General features: G+C 39.2%; 1 protein-coding gene across 3 annotated transcripts in view; it reads right to left on the bottom strand.

The window, feature by feature from the left end:
• Positions 1-16,129, bottom strand: part of atp5mc3a (ATP synthase membrane subunit c locus 3a) — a 28,643-nt gene that overhangs the window by 1,362 nt on the left and 11,152 nt on the right. The window contains exons 1-2 of one of the 3 annotated variants that reach the window (XM_075479642.1): positions 839-911; positions 543-638 (exon numbers count right to left, since the gene is read on the bottom strand). In XM_075479642.1, coding sequence (XP_075335757.1) covers positions 543-581 — 39 coding nt within the window. In that variant the 5' untranslated portion in view covers positions 582-638; positions 839-911. Of the gene's footprint in view, positions 1-542; positions 640-750; positions 912-16,129 lie in introns of those variants that run through there. The other 2 variants (XM_075479645.1, XM_075479643.1) reach the window with 2 other exon arrangements.

The raw sequence follows: 16,129 nt of genomic DNA, 5'->3' as shown, positions 1-16,129 counted from the left end.
AATTATACAATGGACATTGAAAGGAAGTAATGAAATATGATACTCTCGTTATATTCCACAGTGGTTCGTCTTTTGGAATATCTACAACTAGTAACATGACCTTGTAACAACAAACACTGGGCTTCATACATTTGTCGGGTAACAATGTCCAAATGGACAAAATTAAAAATTAGTGCATCAATTCAAAGGGCCTGTGGTTGAATTTCTTTTCCTTGACTGTTAGCTAAGCCCGGCTAACAGTGTTAAAATGACCTTAACTTAAGGCCATCAATGAAGGCAACTGCTAAAAGCTAACGCAAAGGCGCTGCACCACTGCAATCCACAACTTAAATGCATCTATTTAAAAGACAATAAAACAGTCATCATATAGTATATCTGTCATTATATACTGTAGCATTAGCTGCTGGCTAACCAGCTGGCCTAGTCCGCGGATACCCTTGCCAATAAGCTACAGTCAAGTTCAACTGGAGGCCCACTGGACATAAAACTGACTTTTACCAAGTATTCACATCTCAGAGACCAACAAAAGAGGGAAAACTTACCAGAGCCGGCGTGGAAACGAACTTTGCACAAGCGTACATTTTCTATTTTAGGTAGTTTTAACCGGTTTGGTCAAATCTGCTGAAGCCCGGGTCTTTCTGCGGAAGAAAGATCGGAGAGAAGTAAGGTCAAAGGGGTGTAAAAATGCTCAACAGATAAAATGAAGGCAATCCTATATACATCCACATCTATTCTGCATGTTATTCTCACTTGTGCAGTGCTATGTGAAGCTACGAGACAGGATGAAAAGGGATTTATCAAGATACGCTTCTCATTCAAACTGCCATTACACACTTACCGACTGCAGAGGTCGAACCACAGTGGAAGAGTGCGCCTGCGCGTCGTGACGTATGTAGATCCCCGGATGATGACAATGGAAGGTCATTTCACTATAACTTTATTTAACAAGAACACGGGAGCAAAGTCAACGGTTCATTCACAAAACCAACTAACTATTTATTTGTTACCGGATACACTTTTTATTGGATGGACACAGTGAAGATTATCAATTGGGGTTTTAAAAAAAATAAAATTTCAGCTATTTTAGAATGGATATTTCCTGTTGTTATGGTAGTCGTACAGTGTTGACCTTATAAAGTTTTTAAGAAAGGGGGATTTGAATAAAATGATGTCTTGTGATAGTTCTTTCTGTTTTTGACCTTTTCTCATCTTGGTCATTTTAGTTTAATGTGACTTAAAACAGCTCAATAAGAGTTTAAAATTCGACCATTGCGAATTCAGTTGGAGTCCCAAATAGCTATACAGAGTTTGTTCAATGATTCTGGGTCTCAGGAGGAACAAGAAGCCTGTTTTTGATCATATATTTTCCCCCAAACAACGTAACTTTATTTCAAATTGAAGTGAGAATTACAGTATCCAAGAATACGAAATATGTCACGCAAAATTTTGGGGGAAATGGAAGAGCTGGGTTTTGAGTTTGAATAAAAAGGTTAACATGCTTAATTTCCTTAAAAGTACAAACACCAATGAAAAAATTTGGGTAACCACAGTGTTTTAAGCATCACAGGTCATATGTAACATTTACAACCTTTGGGATGTAGAGTATGATGTCAGCCAAGCAGTGAACTTGAACAAAACAACATGACAATTCCAACACATTTCTGACAGAGCTCTAATGACAGTTGATCTATAATAGTTTTTGTAAGAAGAGAATAATGTTGACAAAGGTATGTAACCTCTTGAGAAAATTCTCATTTCAAATTAAAAGTATTTATGCAGGTGAAAATGAATAAAACGACTTCCATGATTAATACAACTTCTTTAATGTTACAGAAATTTAACAGTCAAAAAAAGTGTGATCTGAACACAGCTTCTTTTCTTTTTCATCAAAAGGACCACATTTGCAGGGAAATGTAAAATGTGGCCTGCATTTCAGCCTCAATTTTTTCCTCATAACAAAATCTGCCCGCCGCTGTCCACTACTATCACCTGTTGTGGTGTGAATTTAACACCGTGCCCAGGGGGACTGATGGCTCAGAGTCTTATCTTTGCGTCTCGCAGGCTGATGGTGGAGCTGTAGGCTAGCGACACCAGGCGGGTTTGTAATCGTGATGAATGACTCCACAGCAGCTGGTCTGTGATGGAAAGGTAATGAGCAAAGGGAGCCTGCCTTTGCTGAACGCTGGCTTAAAGGGAGAGAAGTCCCAGTGGCTCCTCAGTTATGATCTTTTCAGTTTCACAACGAACATGAAGCCACAGTTTCCTGACCTTGTAAGCAGTGAGCAGAATCAGCTGGTACATCATATGTGTGCAAAATAATACTGAAGAAGACAGTGACAGATCCTATGCATTAGGAAAGTGCACAACAGCTGGGTACAATTCTATTTCATTCTACAGTTCTATTCACTGTTATCCATTCAAATCGTACTGTTTTGTTCTGTTTCATTCATTTAATTCTTGATTCATCACTGTTCCACACCTATTTGGTCTAAGTGTGTATAATCATATCATTCCCAAAGAGCCATGCCACCAGCTGGAAGGTTGTTAAAGTGGTAACCCTTTATCAATGAGTCTTTATACACTGATGTGACAAAAAAAGCCAAAAAACAAACAATCAATTTCTTTAAAATACATATTATGCTTCGCAACATGAAACATTATACTTACACTTAGATTGAAGAGTTATTGAAATAACTGCTGAGCAACTTTCTATTTTTATGTATATCACTTGCATTGGGAAAAATACATATTGAAATGAGCCCCTCATCTTCCAGAACAAATAAAAATCTGCAAATAGCATGTTAGTAGGGCAATTTCGTACCCAGCCTTCATAAGCCTTGAAGCACTCTGGTTCAGCTCTCTATTCTGATCATTCTAATCTATAACTATGTTAAATTCATTTAGCACTTTACTGTCTTATTCTGCTCCCTTTAACTCTGCTTCATTTCTTACATGTCAACCAGAATCTGTTGAAAGTGATTAATTGGAGAACTTGATCACATTGCCGGATTGCAAGTAATTGTGTGTTGAAGGCTTTCAAATTAATGTATAATGCTTTAGACGTGATTGCTTTAGGAATCAAGGTTATTCTCCCAAAGATCCAGCAGAGGGTGCAGTAGTGTCTGATGTGATCCTGCTTTTGTTGCCGGGGTCATGGTAACTGCACAAAAGAGAGGAGAAACATGTTTTTCACAAAACACTGTTCATGGTTTCAAAGTGAACTGATCGGAGCAGAACATTTTTGTTCTGATATAAATGTCCAATAGGTAAAATTAAGTCAATCATGTTTGGTGAAACTGTACCTGGTCTACTGGTCTAACCCTATCCATTTTATTTATGTTTGTGCACTCGCTTTAAAAACCAAATTACCATACGGCATATTTAATTTCCCAGTGGTTACACTGAATTTCTGTTAATGCAGGATGTAAAATGAAAGCGCGAACAGTAGGCCTGAGTGTAATGCAGCAACTTATAGGTCAGAGCAAACCGAATGACAAAACATGAACATTTACAATACATTAATTGCAAGACAGCACATATCAAAGTGGCCATTAACTACTGAGGTCGATGTCATACTGTCTAATTAACCGGGCAGTGGCTGTGGGGTCCTACATGGCTCTGGAAGGTGGAAAGAGCAGCCTATCCCACACACCCCACCACCCTTTAACCATCTTAAACTCCCTCCCAGATAGAGGCACGCACACAATCGCTGTCTGAGTTCTTGCATAGAACACTGTGAGACATTCCATTTGCATGCCCGCCCCATCAAGCTGGATGCACTCAGACTGGTAATAAAAGGCATTGACCCCCTTAACCTTTATGAATTACAATTTGTGCCTGCAGCACGTCCTGTCAGAGGGCTCAGAAAAGCAGGCACCTCAGCCGAGGTGTGTGCGTGTTGTTTTGCAGTTGTTAAGGAGAGGGGAAAAGGTTTTTACAGCTCCTCGTCGGCGCTTCTGACAAGCAAGGAGGAGGCAGTCTGACAGCAGAAGCAGGGTTGGGAGGGACTGCAACAACGCTGATGGCTCCATGCTAATCTCCATACCTGGATGCTGCACAAAACTACAGAGGTTCCTCTCTTTGTCAAGACCAGAGATAAACAGTTAATAGGGGTTCAGGTCAATTGCATTTTTCTGTTAATAATTGAATTATTAACATTACTATTTCTGACTTCTTACGCTTGACTGACTGGCAACTCAGGTGGAGATTTGTTTTTATCCATACTTTTTTTCTAACTTTTGTAGTGAAGCTACAAATTCAAATTTAAATCGAATCTTCAGAACTTAGGTCTTGTCAAAAATAGAGAGCATATCATTGCAAATATAACTAGCCCGTTTTGTCTAATTTGATATGCATTGATTGCATTTGTACAAACGGAGGATGCAAAACAAAATTTTTTTTTAAAGTTTGAAAAATAAGAATCCCCCTCTTTAGTTCGATGCTGTTCAGTCGGCTGTCTGCAATCTCCAATAGCTCACATATGAGTAAATTTTTTAATATGTTCACATTTAGCTGTTTAGCTGATAGTTAGTTCCAGCTGGCTAAAGTCACGGGGAGCCAACAACAAACTATTTCACAACAAAGAGGACGAATTAAGCGCCAAAAAAGCGCCAAGTGAAAAGCACAGATAACAGCTGCACAGTCTTCATCACAAGTGGTTCTTCGTCCACTTCGATTTCTGTCTTTTCTACAGCAAAGCAAAGCTAAAGGACCAACAACAATGCCAGCACAGAAAAAAAGAGAGATGACTGCCCCCAAATGGCAGCAAAATGCTATAACATGTAGATGTGCATCTGAGAGGCATCAACAGAGAGCGAAAAGTTAACCCCTAAACCCTTTTTACACTGGAAAGGAAACACCCACTAACTTATGGATCAGCAGTAGCCTACTGTAGTTATGTTTAATCGTCACTCAATACTGTATCTAAAGTGGGCCAACACCAACTCATTTCACAATGAAAAGAATGATTATTCTCGGCCCCACTGTATTGGGTTGACTTCTGCAGTCTTGTCGAAAGTAGTAAACTAGCATCAGAGTCGCGATTGTCAGAAACACAGCCTGTAGGACACAGCCCTCCCTTCATGTTGTCACAATACGACGTCTGTCCTCTGGAAAATAAAGGTGTACTGGACTGGTAAGCTTTAGCCCTGCAGAGAACTGATGATAAACCTGCTACAGTGGAACAGGCTTCAATCAGCTTTGTGTAGCAGGTGGATCAGTGTTTTAAAAAAACAAACATTTGAAGACAGTATTGTTGGTGAAAAAATGATAAGAAGAAGTTACTTGGTTAGATTGAAAGAAATGGCTTACACACTAAAAATATGTATGTTTTGTTTCATTAAAACACATTTTTTTCACAACCTCCAATTTCTCTCTGTTTCTGACCGGATCTTCCATCCATTATTAGGATAATTTAAACAGTGATCACACAAATCACAGGATCGTTCACCTACCCTGGAAATTTTCACTCTGGTGTGAACAGGAAGCACAGTATCAGGTGATAAGGGTGATACTAATTGGTGTAGCTTATTTCAGCACTGGACAAGGCCAAGTATTGTGTATTGTGTCCATTGATATGTCAGTCTGATAAGACCATTTCATACAAGATTTTTTTGGGGGGGTCAAAATCCCTCGAGCAAGAGACCTGAAAACAACTAAAAAAGGATATTATCCCAAAACAAAACAATGCAATTAGATTACACAATCAGTGCACACACCCTTAACTGTACTTCTACTCTGTTAGTCAGGTGACTGCTGCAGGTAATTGGTGCAGAGATGAGCTGTGATTATATAGAACTTAGTATGAACAACATTGTCTGTGATTCTAGCTTGCTTTTTGAAAAAAAAAAACAAATAAAGGATAAGGCATAACCTTTGCTTTGTCACTCTCTGTCTGTTAAAGTAGGTAGTTAAGATACTCTGAATTCTTCTAAAACTTACATGGATACCAAAGGTGATAACAGGGTTTGATGCATAGAAGTACAAATAGAGGATCTCTTGTGTCCTTACTGTAGTTTATTTGCCAAAGCTGCACATTTGTCTTAAGGTATTCGGCTCCGACATGAGACGAAAGATGATACATCACACAAAGAATGAAATGTTAGTCCTGTAAACACTGGATTAGGAAAGAAACTTGTCTTATTCTACTTTGAATGTGGCTATGCCATCGCTCCCGGGTGGCACATTCGATAATTACAGCCGTAATGATCAGACACCATGATAACACTTGCAGTTTCAGTCCCTGAGCAAACTGGAGAACAGGTGTATAATCAGGTGGAGACTGAAGTGAATTCAGGTCACAGCTCTGAAAAGTCCGTGTTTGGGGATTTTTTAAGCAAAACAAGATTTTTTTTTTTTTTTTTTTTTTTTTAAACCTTTGTGGGTCATCATCCCATCCCCTAAGAGTGTAGATAGCTCTCATGCAGTTGGTCCTATAATACACAACAGGACCAGTCAGGGAGTTTCCTGATACTGGTGCTAATCATCCCATAAAAAAAACCAAACCAAGCATTTTCAATCTCTGAAAGATTTAAAGGACATTAGCATTCATAAAATTGATTTTTTTTTTAAGGAAATCCATAATAACACTGATGTTTGTTCTACTGCTGAGCTGTGCAGCTGGAAGTAGTCTAAGAAATGCGGAAGCCTGCAGTATCATTAGTCTTTATCTTGACTTTTTAGCTAAGTGTGTAATACCTCAATATTTACACTGGATGTCCGTAACAGTTCCTTAGCAGAGGTGTGACAAAACCAACACTGGCTGGAATTTAAATAAACTTGAAAACTGACACAATGTTCTCACAAATACCAGCATGAACTGAGCTTTAATCCTCTTTCTTTTCTCTGTCGAACATCAGGAAATTCAGTCAGTGGTTGTGTGAACAGGAGCGTGGCTGACAGGGGCAGCCGTGCGATGATTGGTTTACGGATCTCTGCTTTCTCTTGTGCCTTCGAGGTCACAAAGATTTACAATCAAATGGCTTATGACACTTTAGTGAAAGCCACCGAAAACTGATGACAGGAAAAGAAAAGCAGCCGGCCACTAAAGAGAAATCTGCTTGACCTCACGCTGTGGTGCATGACTATGATGTGCTGTTGTCTTTTTTCTTATTATAACACCCAACATACACACGGTATGCCTGTTAGTTTTGGCAGACAGAAGGTTGTTAAGGACTGCATATGGAGAACAGATTTGATAGACAGACACTGTATGGTGCACACAGTGTAGTAGATAAAAAGTACGGTGCATCTCAGGCTCCAGTCAAACTGCAGTTTCAGTCTACTACACAAAAGAGCAATTAAATATGATTTAAAGGCCAATCAGAAATGGCAGTGTGCCGCCCCCTATTGAAATATTATTGCCCCACTACTTACTGTTTTAGGTGGTGATTTAGTGTGGTGGTCTAGTTTAGTTTATTTCAGTTGTCAGCCGGAAATTTAACAGCTGCATTTTGATTTAAAGAGCATTTAATGACTAAATACGCGTTTACCTGAATAGGACGATGCTCTGACAGAGCTTTAGTCAAGCAAACCAAATCTGTATTTCAAAAATAATGATGGACTCATAATACACAGCTACAAAGCTTATTTATTGTTAACAAGCCACTTTAACCGTTGCGAATACCCCAGAAAATCACTATACAAGCAAAACATAATGCAGATTTTGTTTCAATCATCAACAAAATCACCCAAACAACAGTTGATATGAGTCTTGTTACTCATAAGCTGATTTTCTCAGCATGTTTACTTAGCACTCATATGGAACGCTGTTGATTTTTATGGGACGCATATGGCTGCCTTTTATTGTGCTCAATTAAATCGCTTTAAACTAGGATTAACTTTTCAAAGCAGCAATTCATTATATAAAGTCTCAGTACTTATAGGAATCCACCATGTGGCTGCAGCAAATGTCGCCTATGAGCACTGCTCACAGACCAGGGTGTCAGAATCATGGCTGTCACAACAGTATTTAGTGAAAGAGCCCTTCCTGCTTTTAATGGCCTGACCTACATCCCAGTTCAGAGAGCTAATAAACGCAGTCTGGTGTAGGTCCTGGAGCTGCACAATGTCAATCACAGATGCCCAACTCAGCAAGATCCGGAATGCTCAATTAGTTGTTTTTATAGGCCCCATTAATATGCATTAACTCTCTTTCCAGTGTATTGGCACAGACAAACAGTTACTGGTGGCAACATGTCGGCCAGGTAACAGATATTTTTTCAAACCCTTTACAATTTTTTTTTATTTTGGGAGCATGAAAACCCATTGCAGAAATAAACAGAAAGCTTAAACAAAACAAGAACAAGGGAGATGTAGAAAATACAGTGGTGGAACTTGAAATACTTAAGTGGTTTCATTTAATGTTCCATATTTATTCCCATGTATCTAAAGGATAACGTTGCAGAACTGAGATAGTTCATGTATTTTTCAATGAACATGAAAAGTGTTCATTTCATTTTTCCAGCAAGCTTCTCGGATGTGACCATAATGTTTACTGCTTCTACATGTCATGCAAATATGTCATGTATCTTATAAAAGAACCAGGGCCATTTCACACAATAGCATATGATGATCGTATAGCTGATGATCTTTACATTTACATGGTATTACTGACCCAGCTTTAGCTCTACTCCACTCCACCAAAATAATAATAGGTCATCACAGAAACCTACACAATCTGGTACCACTCCTCCCACACAATAAACCGATCGGACTCACAGCAAGCTGAATCAATCATGGCACTTTATTATCCTGTCACTAGTCTGCTTCCTGCAAGTGTGTTTACCCTGTCCATGGCCCTGCAATCGTGGCTGTTCAGTGTACATTAAGACAGACATAATTGAGATTGTGGGCGGCCAAAAGTACAGGGCTCAACCTGTTGTCGTTAATCTGTCATATTGTTGAGAGTGACGGCAGTGGTGACCTATAGGAGGCTCTATCTTGGAGGTACTGCTGATGGTGCTTTGTTGTTCATGGCAGAGGGCCTCACCTATTTTAAGTTTATTGGTTTGCCACCAACAGAGAGCCCAAAGAAAGTGTGATCTATTCCTCAACCTTTGGCTTCACTAGTCTCAATCCATGTTTGGTGCTGTATGTTCAGCGGTGACGCCCTTAAAACTCATCACTCCTTCATTTCATTAAGGTATTCATGATTTGGTTTATCAAGGGTCAGACTAATTTTGAGGTGTTATGATGAAATATAAGCCAGAAAAGTCCAAGGAGGAACAGTCAAGTCCCATATATTGAAGGCTTAATACTGCTCTTTGTAATATGCTGAATTATACAGGCAATCAATTTGAATTAATTGGAAACTCTTCAGATAGCAGCAGTCTCCCTTTAAATTAGATTACTGATAGCTGTGCTGAAAATTTGCGTTCACTTTGTCCAAATTAAAGCTCTGGAAAAGCATTTACAAAATAACAAGATATAAATGAATGCAATCGTACCGTTGGAAAAGGTACTTTTCACAATCACACCCCATATTAGAAATAATAGCAAAATCTTGCCTCTGCGGCCTGTTATTAATTACCTGGCAAATGGAACCTGTCTGTTTTCAAACTGAGTTATAGTGGTAGCGAGAGATCACCAAAGAAAATTAAACAGCAATCAAAGTACATTTCTATCATCATAATTCTGATTGTCAGCATCAACTTTCCCGAGATGGCTCACAGCGGCATAACAAACCCAAGTTTTTATTAAGTGGTTCAATTTTCTGCCGTTCATATTTCATATTTATGTTGTATTACAACCTTGTCATACATGTATCCTGCATTCTTTTTGCTTGTGTATAACATGATTTATTACAATTGCAGCAGGGAAAATGCTGCCGTGAAACTGGATCTAATTGATAGTTAGAGACGACGGAGCTTCTCAACAGTAATTTGTTGGCATTTTCTGATATATTTACACCACAAACAGCAGCTATAACGTGGGGCCACAGGAAGGTTTTTATCGCATCATACATTCCTTTAACCAGCCTTGATTTTACGCTGCAAAAATTCACAAAGCCATTGGTTAAAACGTGAAAGAGGATGTAAGTTTCTAGCTATGGCTCCTCAGATTGTGGCTTCTTTTATAGTGTGGGGTTATATCAGCCTGGAGACTCATAAGTTATGAAATGTCAGGATCCTATGCATTCTAATTGAGTGTGGAACAGTTAATGGCTGTGGAAATTCAGCCGCTTGACGTCTTATTCCCCTGTGTGCCGTTTCACAGCCGAGCCCATGAGCCTCAATTAAATGACAAAATGGGCCCATTCTAGAAGATAACAACAATAAAAACACAAGCCTATGAGGCAATAATATCAGGTCTCACCTTGAATCAACAATGGCCACAGCTTGCAAATGGCTAAGACTGTGATAAGAGACGAGACGAGACAAGGGGTTTATATGAGTTCTCTCTTGTACCAGGGGGTCTTTACTTATCAGTTAAGATACTGATGATATTTTTCATTGTTTAATTAGATCTTTGATTGATGAAACACAATAAAATTGTGCAAAAAAGCCCTTTCAAAATTGGACAAAACCCAGAAAACAAATGTTTCTCTTTTGCCAGATCAACAATAAATCTCACCAAAAACTAATGATTCTATAACACAAGAGTGTTATAGTTATAGTTATAATTGACTTTTGTCATTTTAAAGCTAAAATACTGTTCACTGATAATTTTTTGTGACAGTTCAGTTGTGATTTTTCTGCCACTTTTTTCAGCTCCGTCCCGTGCATATTGTAGGTTACGATAGTGCAGCAGAACATGATTACATTTTCCTGAAGCTGAGATAGAGCAGGTAAAACTCAGCCTGTCAACTGCACCCACTGGGAATTTTTTTCTCAGCTTAGGCCTACTTTTTTCACCAAAGTAGATCATGTCCCAAAAAATATCCTTCCAAAACTTAGTTACCCATGTTTTAGTCAGTAAAACTTTTAAAATCCAAAAATCAATACTGCCTAAACCTTTTTCCACTTTCAGCAGGTCTGCAATCTATAAATACACATGGTGCATGTCCTATTAAACCATGTGATGTGGTGAGGGGCTAAATATTGACCCAGTCCTGATTGGAGGGGATATTTTTCATACCCTTGCTTATTGTTTTTACAACTCCTTGACTTTAACCCCTTTACTGCTTCGCTGATTTCATGCAACAAACAGTAGTTTTTCAATAATTCAATTTACAGCTCTGCATAAATGGAATTCAAAGGACAATGCTGTTGCAAATGAACACAGACGATGCTTTTGGCTCCAGCAGCAACCCTGTTTGCAGGTAGAAAGAGAGAATATTTATTTTGCGGTTGCCTCGTATTCCCATTAAAACGAGGAGGCTTCATTTCCAAGCATGTGGTGTGAATGTAATATAAAGAGTTGAAAGAGACAGATGGTGGAGTGAAAATCTCATGTGGCAACAGTGTGCAATGGTACCACAGCAGCCAGTGCCAATGAAGAAATCCTCCCCAAACCATCTAAAGCCAGATTATACCTATTAATACATGTTCATGTGTAACTATCATGTCTCATGTTCACATACACATCCGTGTGGACAACCTGATTCTGGATACTCAAGTGGCAGAATCTTGTTCATCATTCATTGTTGATGCCAAAACCCTGAGAGCTGATATGTGGGAATGGATCTAAAACACAAGTATAGAAATGAATTACCATCCTATTTATTCATCCATGCCTTTCTGTCAATCACAGCAATAATCAGAGCTAACTCATTCAGATTTTGTGAAAATGAAGGATGCATTCCTTCCAATTTTCAATTTGGAAGTGGCCACTATGGCCATGATGAATGTCTGAATAGTCCATCTTCTTCCTCTCATTTCTCCTAACCTTTCCTGACAGCTTAGATATTGCCTACCTGGTAATTTGCTCTACAATAATTGTTACTGTGAGATTTCCCCCAGCTTTTAACAAGGATTCTTAACACCCTCTGTAGGTGACAAAATGCAATTACAAACAGAAGTGTCCCCATCGTGACTGGTCATCAGCAGCTGCCACCTCCATTCCCCCAGCCACAAACAGTTACATTAATGAAGAGAAAACAAAAGACAAGCAGACAGAGCCGGCAAACATTTGCTGTGAATAAAACTTTAATTAAAAGATATGAGGCAGCTTTATTGATTAACAACATCCGTGATTAAAGTGTACGTCTGACATGTTTTTTCTGGTCTTGCTATTTTGTGCCCGTTTATTGTTGTGCAGGCCCAGTTTATTGATAAGTGTGTTTGATGAATGCAGATGCGGCTGCTGGAAGGGCGGGCTTGCTGATGGAGCGATCATATTGTGCGAAACACCAGGCTCAGGCAAGAACAGCTGTTGTGGCTCCATCCATTGGGACGCCATGTTTCACCACCGCCCTGAGTGCACATGCAGACGTGCTGCTGTAAAACTGCAGCCGACGTATCTGCAGCGCACTAACAACTCTATGAATTTTATGACACATCACCAGAGCTCTCTCATCTCTGTCCAGCACTAAAGCCTTAATTATTGGACTAATTGCTATGGCTTTACACACCTCTCTGTGATCCTTTGGTGATTACTTTTCGTGTTCAATGCTGTGCTTATCCTTTAATTAAAAGGATTATTAACCTTTAAAATGGAGCCATGCAGGATTAAACCCTCGAATGCTAGTGTCAAAATTATTTTTCTTTACAAATAGGTGCACTATTTCAATGATAAAAAGAAGAATGAGGGGCAACACTGATAGTTCATGGCTGCACTCGATGTTCGTCTTTTCAAGAAGCAGACTGACATCAGCGATAAGCTACATCTCCTTCTAATTAAAGTCTACAAAGTGCTGACACATCAGGCCTGGTGGGCTCACACTCGGTGCAAATAGATGGATAATGATACAGTTCTGACCAGAGAGATTTTAAATATGGTGAGAGCAAGGTGAAAGGGCGAATGAGCCAATGATAAAAAAAAAGAAACTCATTATAAAACAGACAGTGAGATTTTCAAGCCCTTTCACCTCCACAGCGAGTGAGTTCAAAGTTCAAAGTCAGCCTAACTGGAGCGTGATTGAAAATCATTGGAAATCTCGGACTAATAAGAGAGAGTTTCGGACAGTGAAGGTGGTGGATCGGTTTGAGATTTGATGGCACCTCATTGATCGCCAACCTCTTCATGTATACTTCTGTGAGAAACTGTGAGGAGATACGCAGGCTCTGATTAGTATATGAATACATGAATAAAAAAGATGCTCTGTTGATAGCATCAGTGTCACGGCTGCCGCGTTGGTCACCCAACGTAGCATCATTTTGTCTGATCAATACCTGGACTCATTAGTATTGCAGCAGAGCTATTTGGCACCAATGAGGCGAACATGGGTAGAGAGCATGGTGCTGAACCCTTCTCAGCTATGTCAAGCAGTTAAAATCAAGAGCTGTTTGCCCATGCCAAAGCCACGCTGCATTATCCCGAGCAAGTCTTCATTTGAATGTCCTAATTAGTTAATTAGTTGGTGGTTAAGGATGATATGAGCATCTCATCAATCTCACTATCTCTAAAAATAAACACCCTGGGACGGCAGTGGTGAGTCATTAGAATACTGATGACTGTGGGAAGTATGCGTGAGGAGGAGAGTTCTGCTCATGACACACTATATTTCCACAAACCACTCGGCGGCATGAAGAAGACTGAAGAGCAATTTCTGAGAGCATTGTATGGATGACAGGCCAAGCATGACATAATGAGTTTATGGAAACTCAGAGGAGCTCAATTAATGGTTTTTCAAGCGTAACTTTTGGCTATCGATTTGCTTGTTTATCGTTGATGGAGGGAAATGAGAATTAGACATGAGAATGAAAGCTGCTTTTATTGTCACACACGATGAAAAGAAGTTTACTTTAAGAAAGAATTGGTCACGCTTTAAATGTCAGAGTGGAGTTTGGTGAAGTGACACTTTTCACCCCAGTAGACTCCTTACTTTTCATGTCGATTTTTAACAATTACTCCGAATAAAGTAACAGCATTGTGTACAGAGTTAGTTTAGTCTTTATTTCTGCAGTACAGTAGTTGAAAGAAAGAGGGTAGAAGAGGAGAACAGAACAGGTTAAAAATAGTTAGCACATGCCAGCATATGATTGAGCTTCCAGGGCTCTGAAAATTCACTCTAATTATTCAACAGTATCCCTCTGTCATCCTTCCCTATACGCATTCCTTTGCTTGGAAGTACAAGTGACTCCGACTAATATACATAATTCTGCTACTTAATTGGCACAGATCGGGTGAAAGTGGGCTAGGCAAAATCCTTAGAGACTAATAGGGGCACATATCATTGGCTCCATCAGAACAGCATTCCCATTGGTGATAGAAGTCAGCAAATATTTCATGAGCCGCGCTATCAAAGTACCTCACCTCTGGAGTTTTGGGCACTATCCTGCGAAGAACGCTTTCTGAAATAGTCGTGCTGTCAGGTGTATTTATAGCGGGCAGGACCATGACTGATGCTAATGCCACGGAAATTATGCAGTGCAGCATTGCTGTCATAATAATATGTTAGATTTAAACAGTAAGGTTAACTAAACTAGTCATTTAAGTTATAAGTGGGCCACTGGCATATGTTTGTGTACACAGATATGAATTAAACCATGTGCTCTGTTAACGACAGTTGGTTTTCCCATGTATCATCGTCATAGATTTATTCTTGTTTTGATTTGAATAAGTTAGTGTCAGATGTGCTCCGAGGCTAAATAGGGGATTAAATGAAGTCACAACTAAAAAAAAGAGGCTAAAGGTTGACCCTGTGCAGAAGATGGAATTATTAATATGAATTAATAAACATGAGGCGAGTGCCTCAAAAATCATAATCAAAAAACAGACAATTTAAGGCAACTAATTTAAAAAGTACTTAACGATAGTTCATCAAAATTTATGACAAAGCAACCAAATCTGTATGCTGTGATCATCACAAAAGCTGGTCGTGTATTTCTGCTTCTGTTCAATGAAACTGCATGGGTTAAAGAATAAATGATTTATCATGAAAATCATGAATAACAAAATATTATTTCAAAACTTTCATTCATTTTTTACTCGATCTAGCAGATTAACATAGAACACTAAGAGATGGAAAACCGGCTTGTTGGATGTAGAGAGAGCAGCCGTTCGCAGGAGTCGTTAGCACTGATAATTACCTCTGTAAGATCTCATAATAGCTGGAAAATATGAGGATATTTTGCAGGTCTTGGTGCACCCCAGGGTGTCACTGCTGTTCCGTCAAGATGCTTCTGCATGTAATTACAAAAGGAAAATGCCACAAGTACATAAATTCAAGAATGGTTTCAAAACAGCCTGGATGAATAGCCCAACAGTTCACCGCACAGTTCAGGTCATACATGACAACATACAAGGACAAGTGTTGGTTGTAAGCTTGATATTCAAATCCTGTAACAGAGTAGGTGGTTCCACATTCATTTGTCTTGTGGTTAAGCAGTATTTAGGACTGTGGTTGTTAAGATGGTATGACTGATACAAAATAAATGTATATGTATTAAAACTCTCCATAACCAGAATAGAAGTTTGGAAATAAACTTTCTCAAATCAGGCTCATTTCAGCCTCTTTATATTTGAGCTTGAATAGCTCAATGCAGCCTGACATTGGCAGACAAACGTGCAAATGCAAATTAGTCTGAAATGCCTCAGTTCATTTCTGATATCCAAAGGGGTGTTGTTAAATGATGTAGACAATAAATGCTTCTGGAGACAACTGGCTAGAACTCCAATCAGTCAAAAGGATGTGACTGTTGTGCTGAGCAACTGAAAATATTAACAGATGTCAGCGGGACACGGATATATACCATCCCGTTCTTTACCAAGACAATAGTAGATACATAAGACCATTCTGCATAATTTTTTATAGTTGTTTCCAAAAGTTCCTCCTTGGTGCTCATCTGTACATGTCTCAAACCCAATCCCAGTGGTTGTGATTGGCCGGGCCCAGGTAAGGCGGGGTGGGAACCTGTTCAAATAGGAGGCCTGGCATATTTTGAAAGAGCAAATTAAACAACAGCTCTCACATTTGTCCACTTTACAGACTGAATGAAATCTTATCATCATTTAAATGCCTGTAATTAATTCATAACACTACAGCCACCTCTTTATTCCACAGTTTTGTTCAATACAGAAAGGCACT

Source organism: Odontesthes bonariensis, chromosome 12 (genome assembly GCF_027942865.1).
Source record: "Odontesthes bonariensis isolate fOdoBon6 chromosome 12, fOdoBon6.hap1, whole genome shotgun sequence".
NCBI lineage: Eukaryota > Metazoa > Chordata > Actinopteri > Atheriniformes > Atherinopsidae > Odontesthes > Odontesthes bonariensis.
The sequence above is the reverse complement of the archived record's forward strand: the minus strand, read 5'-3'. Positions and strand labels throughout refer to the sequence as shown.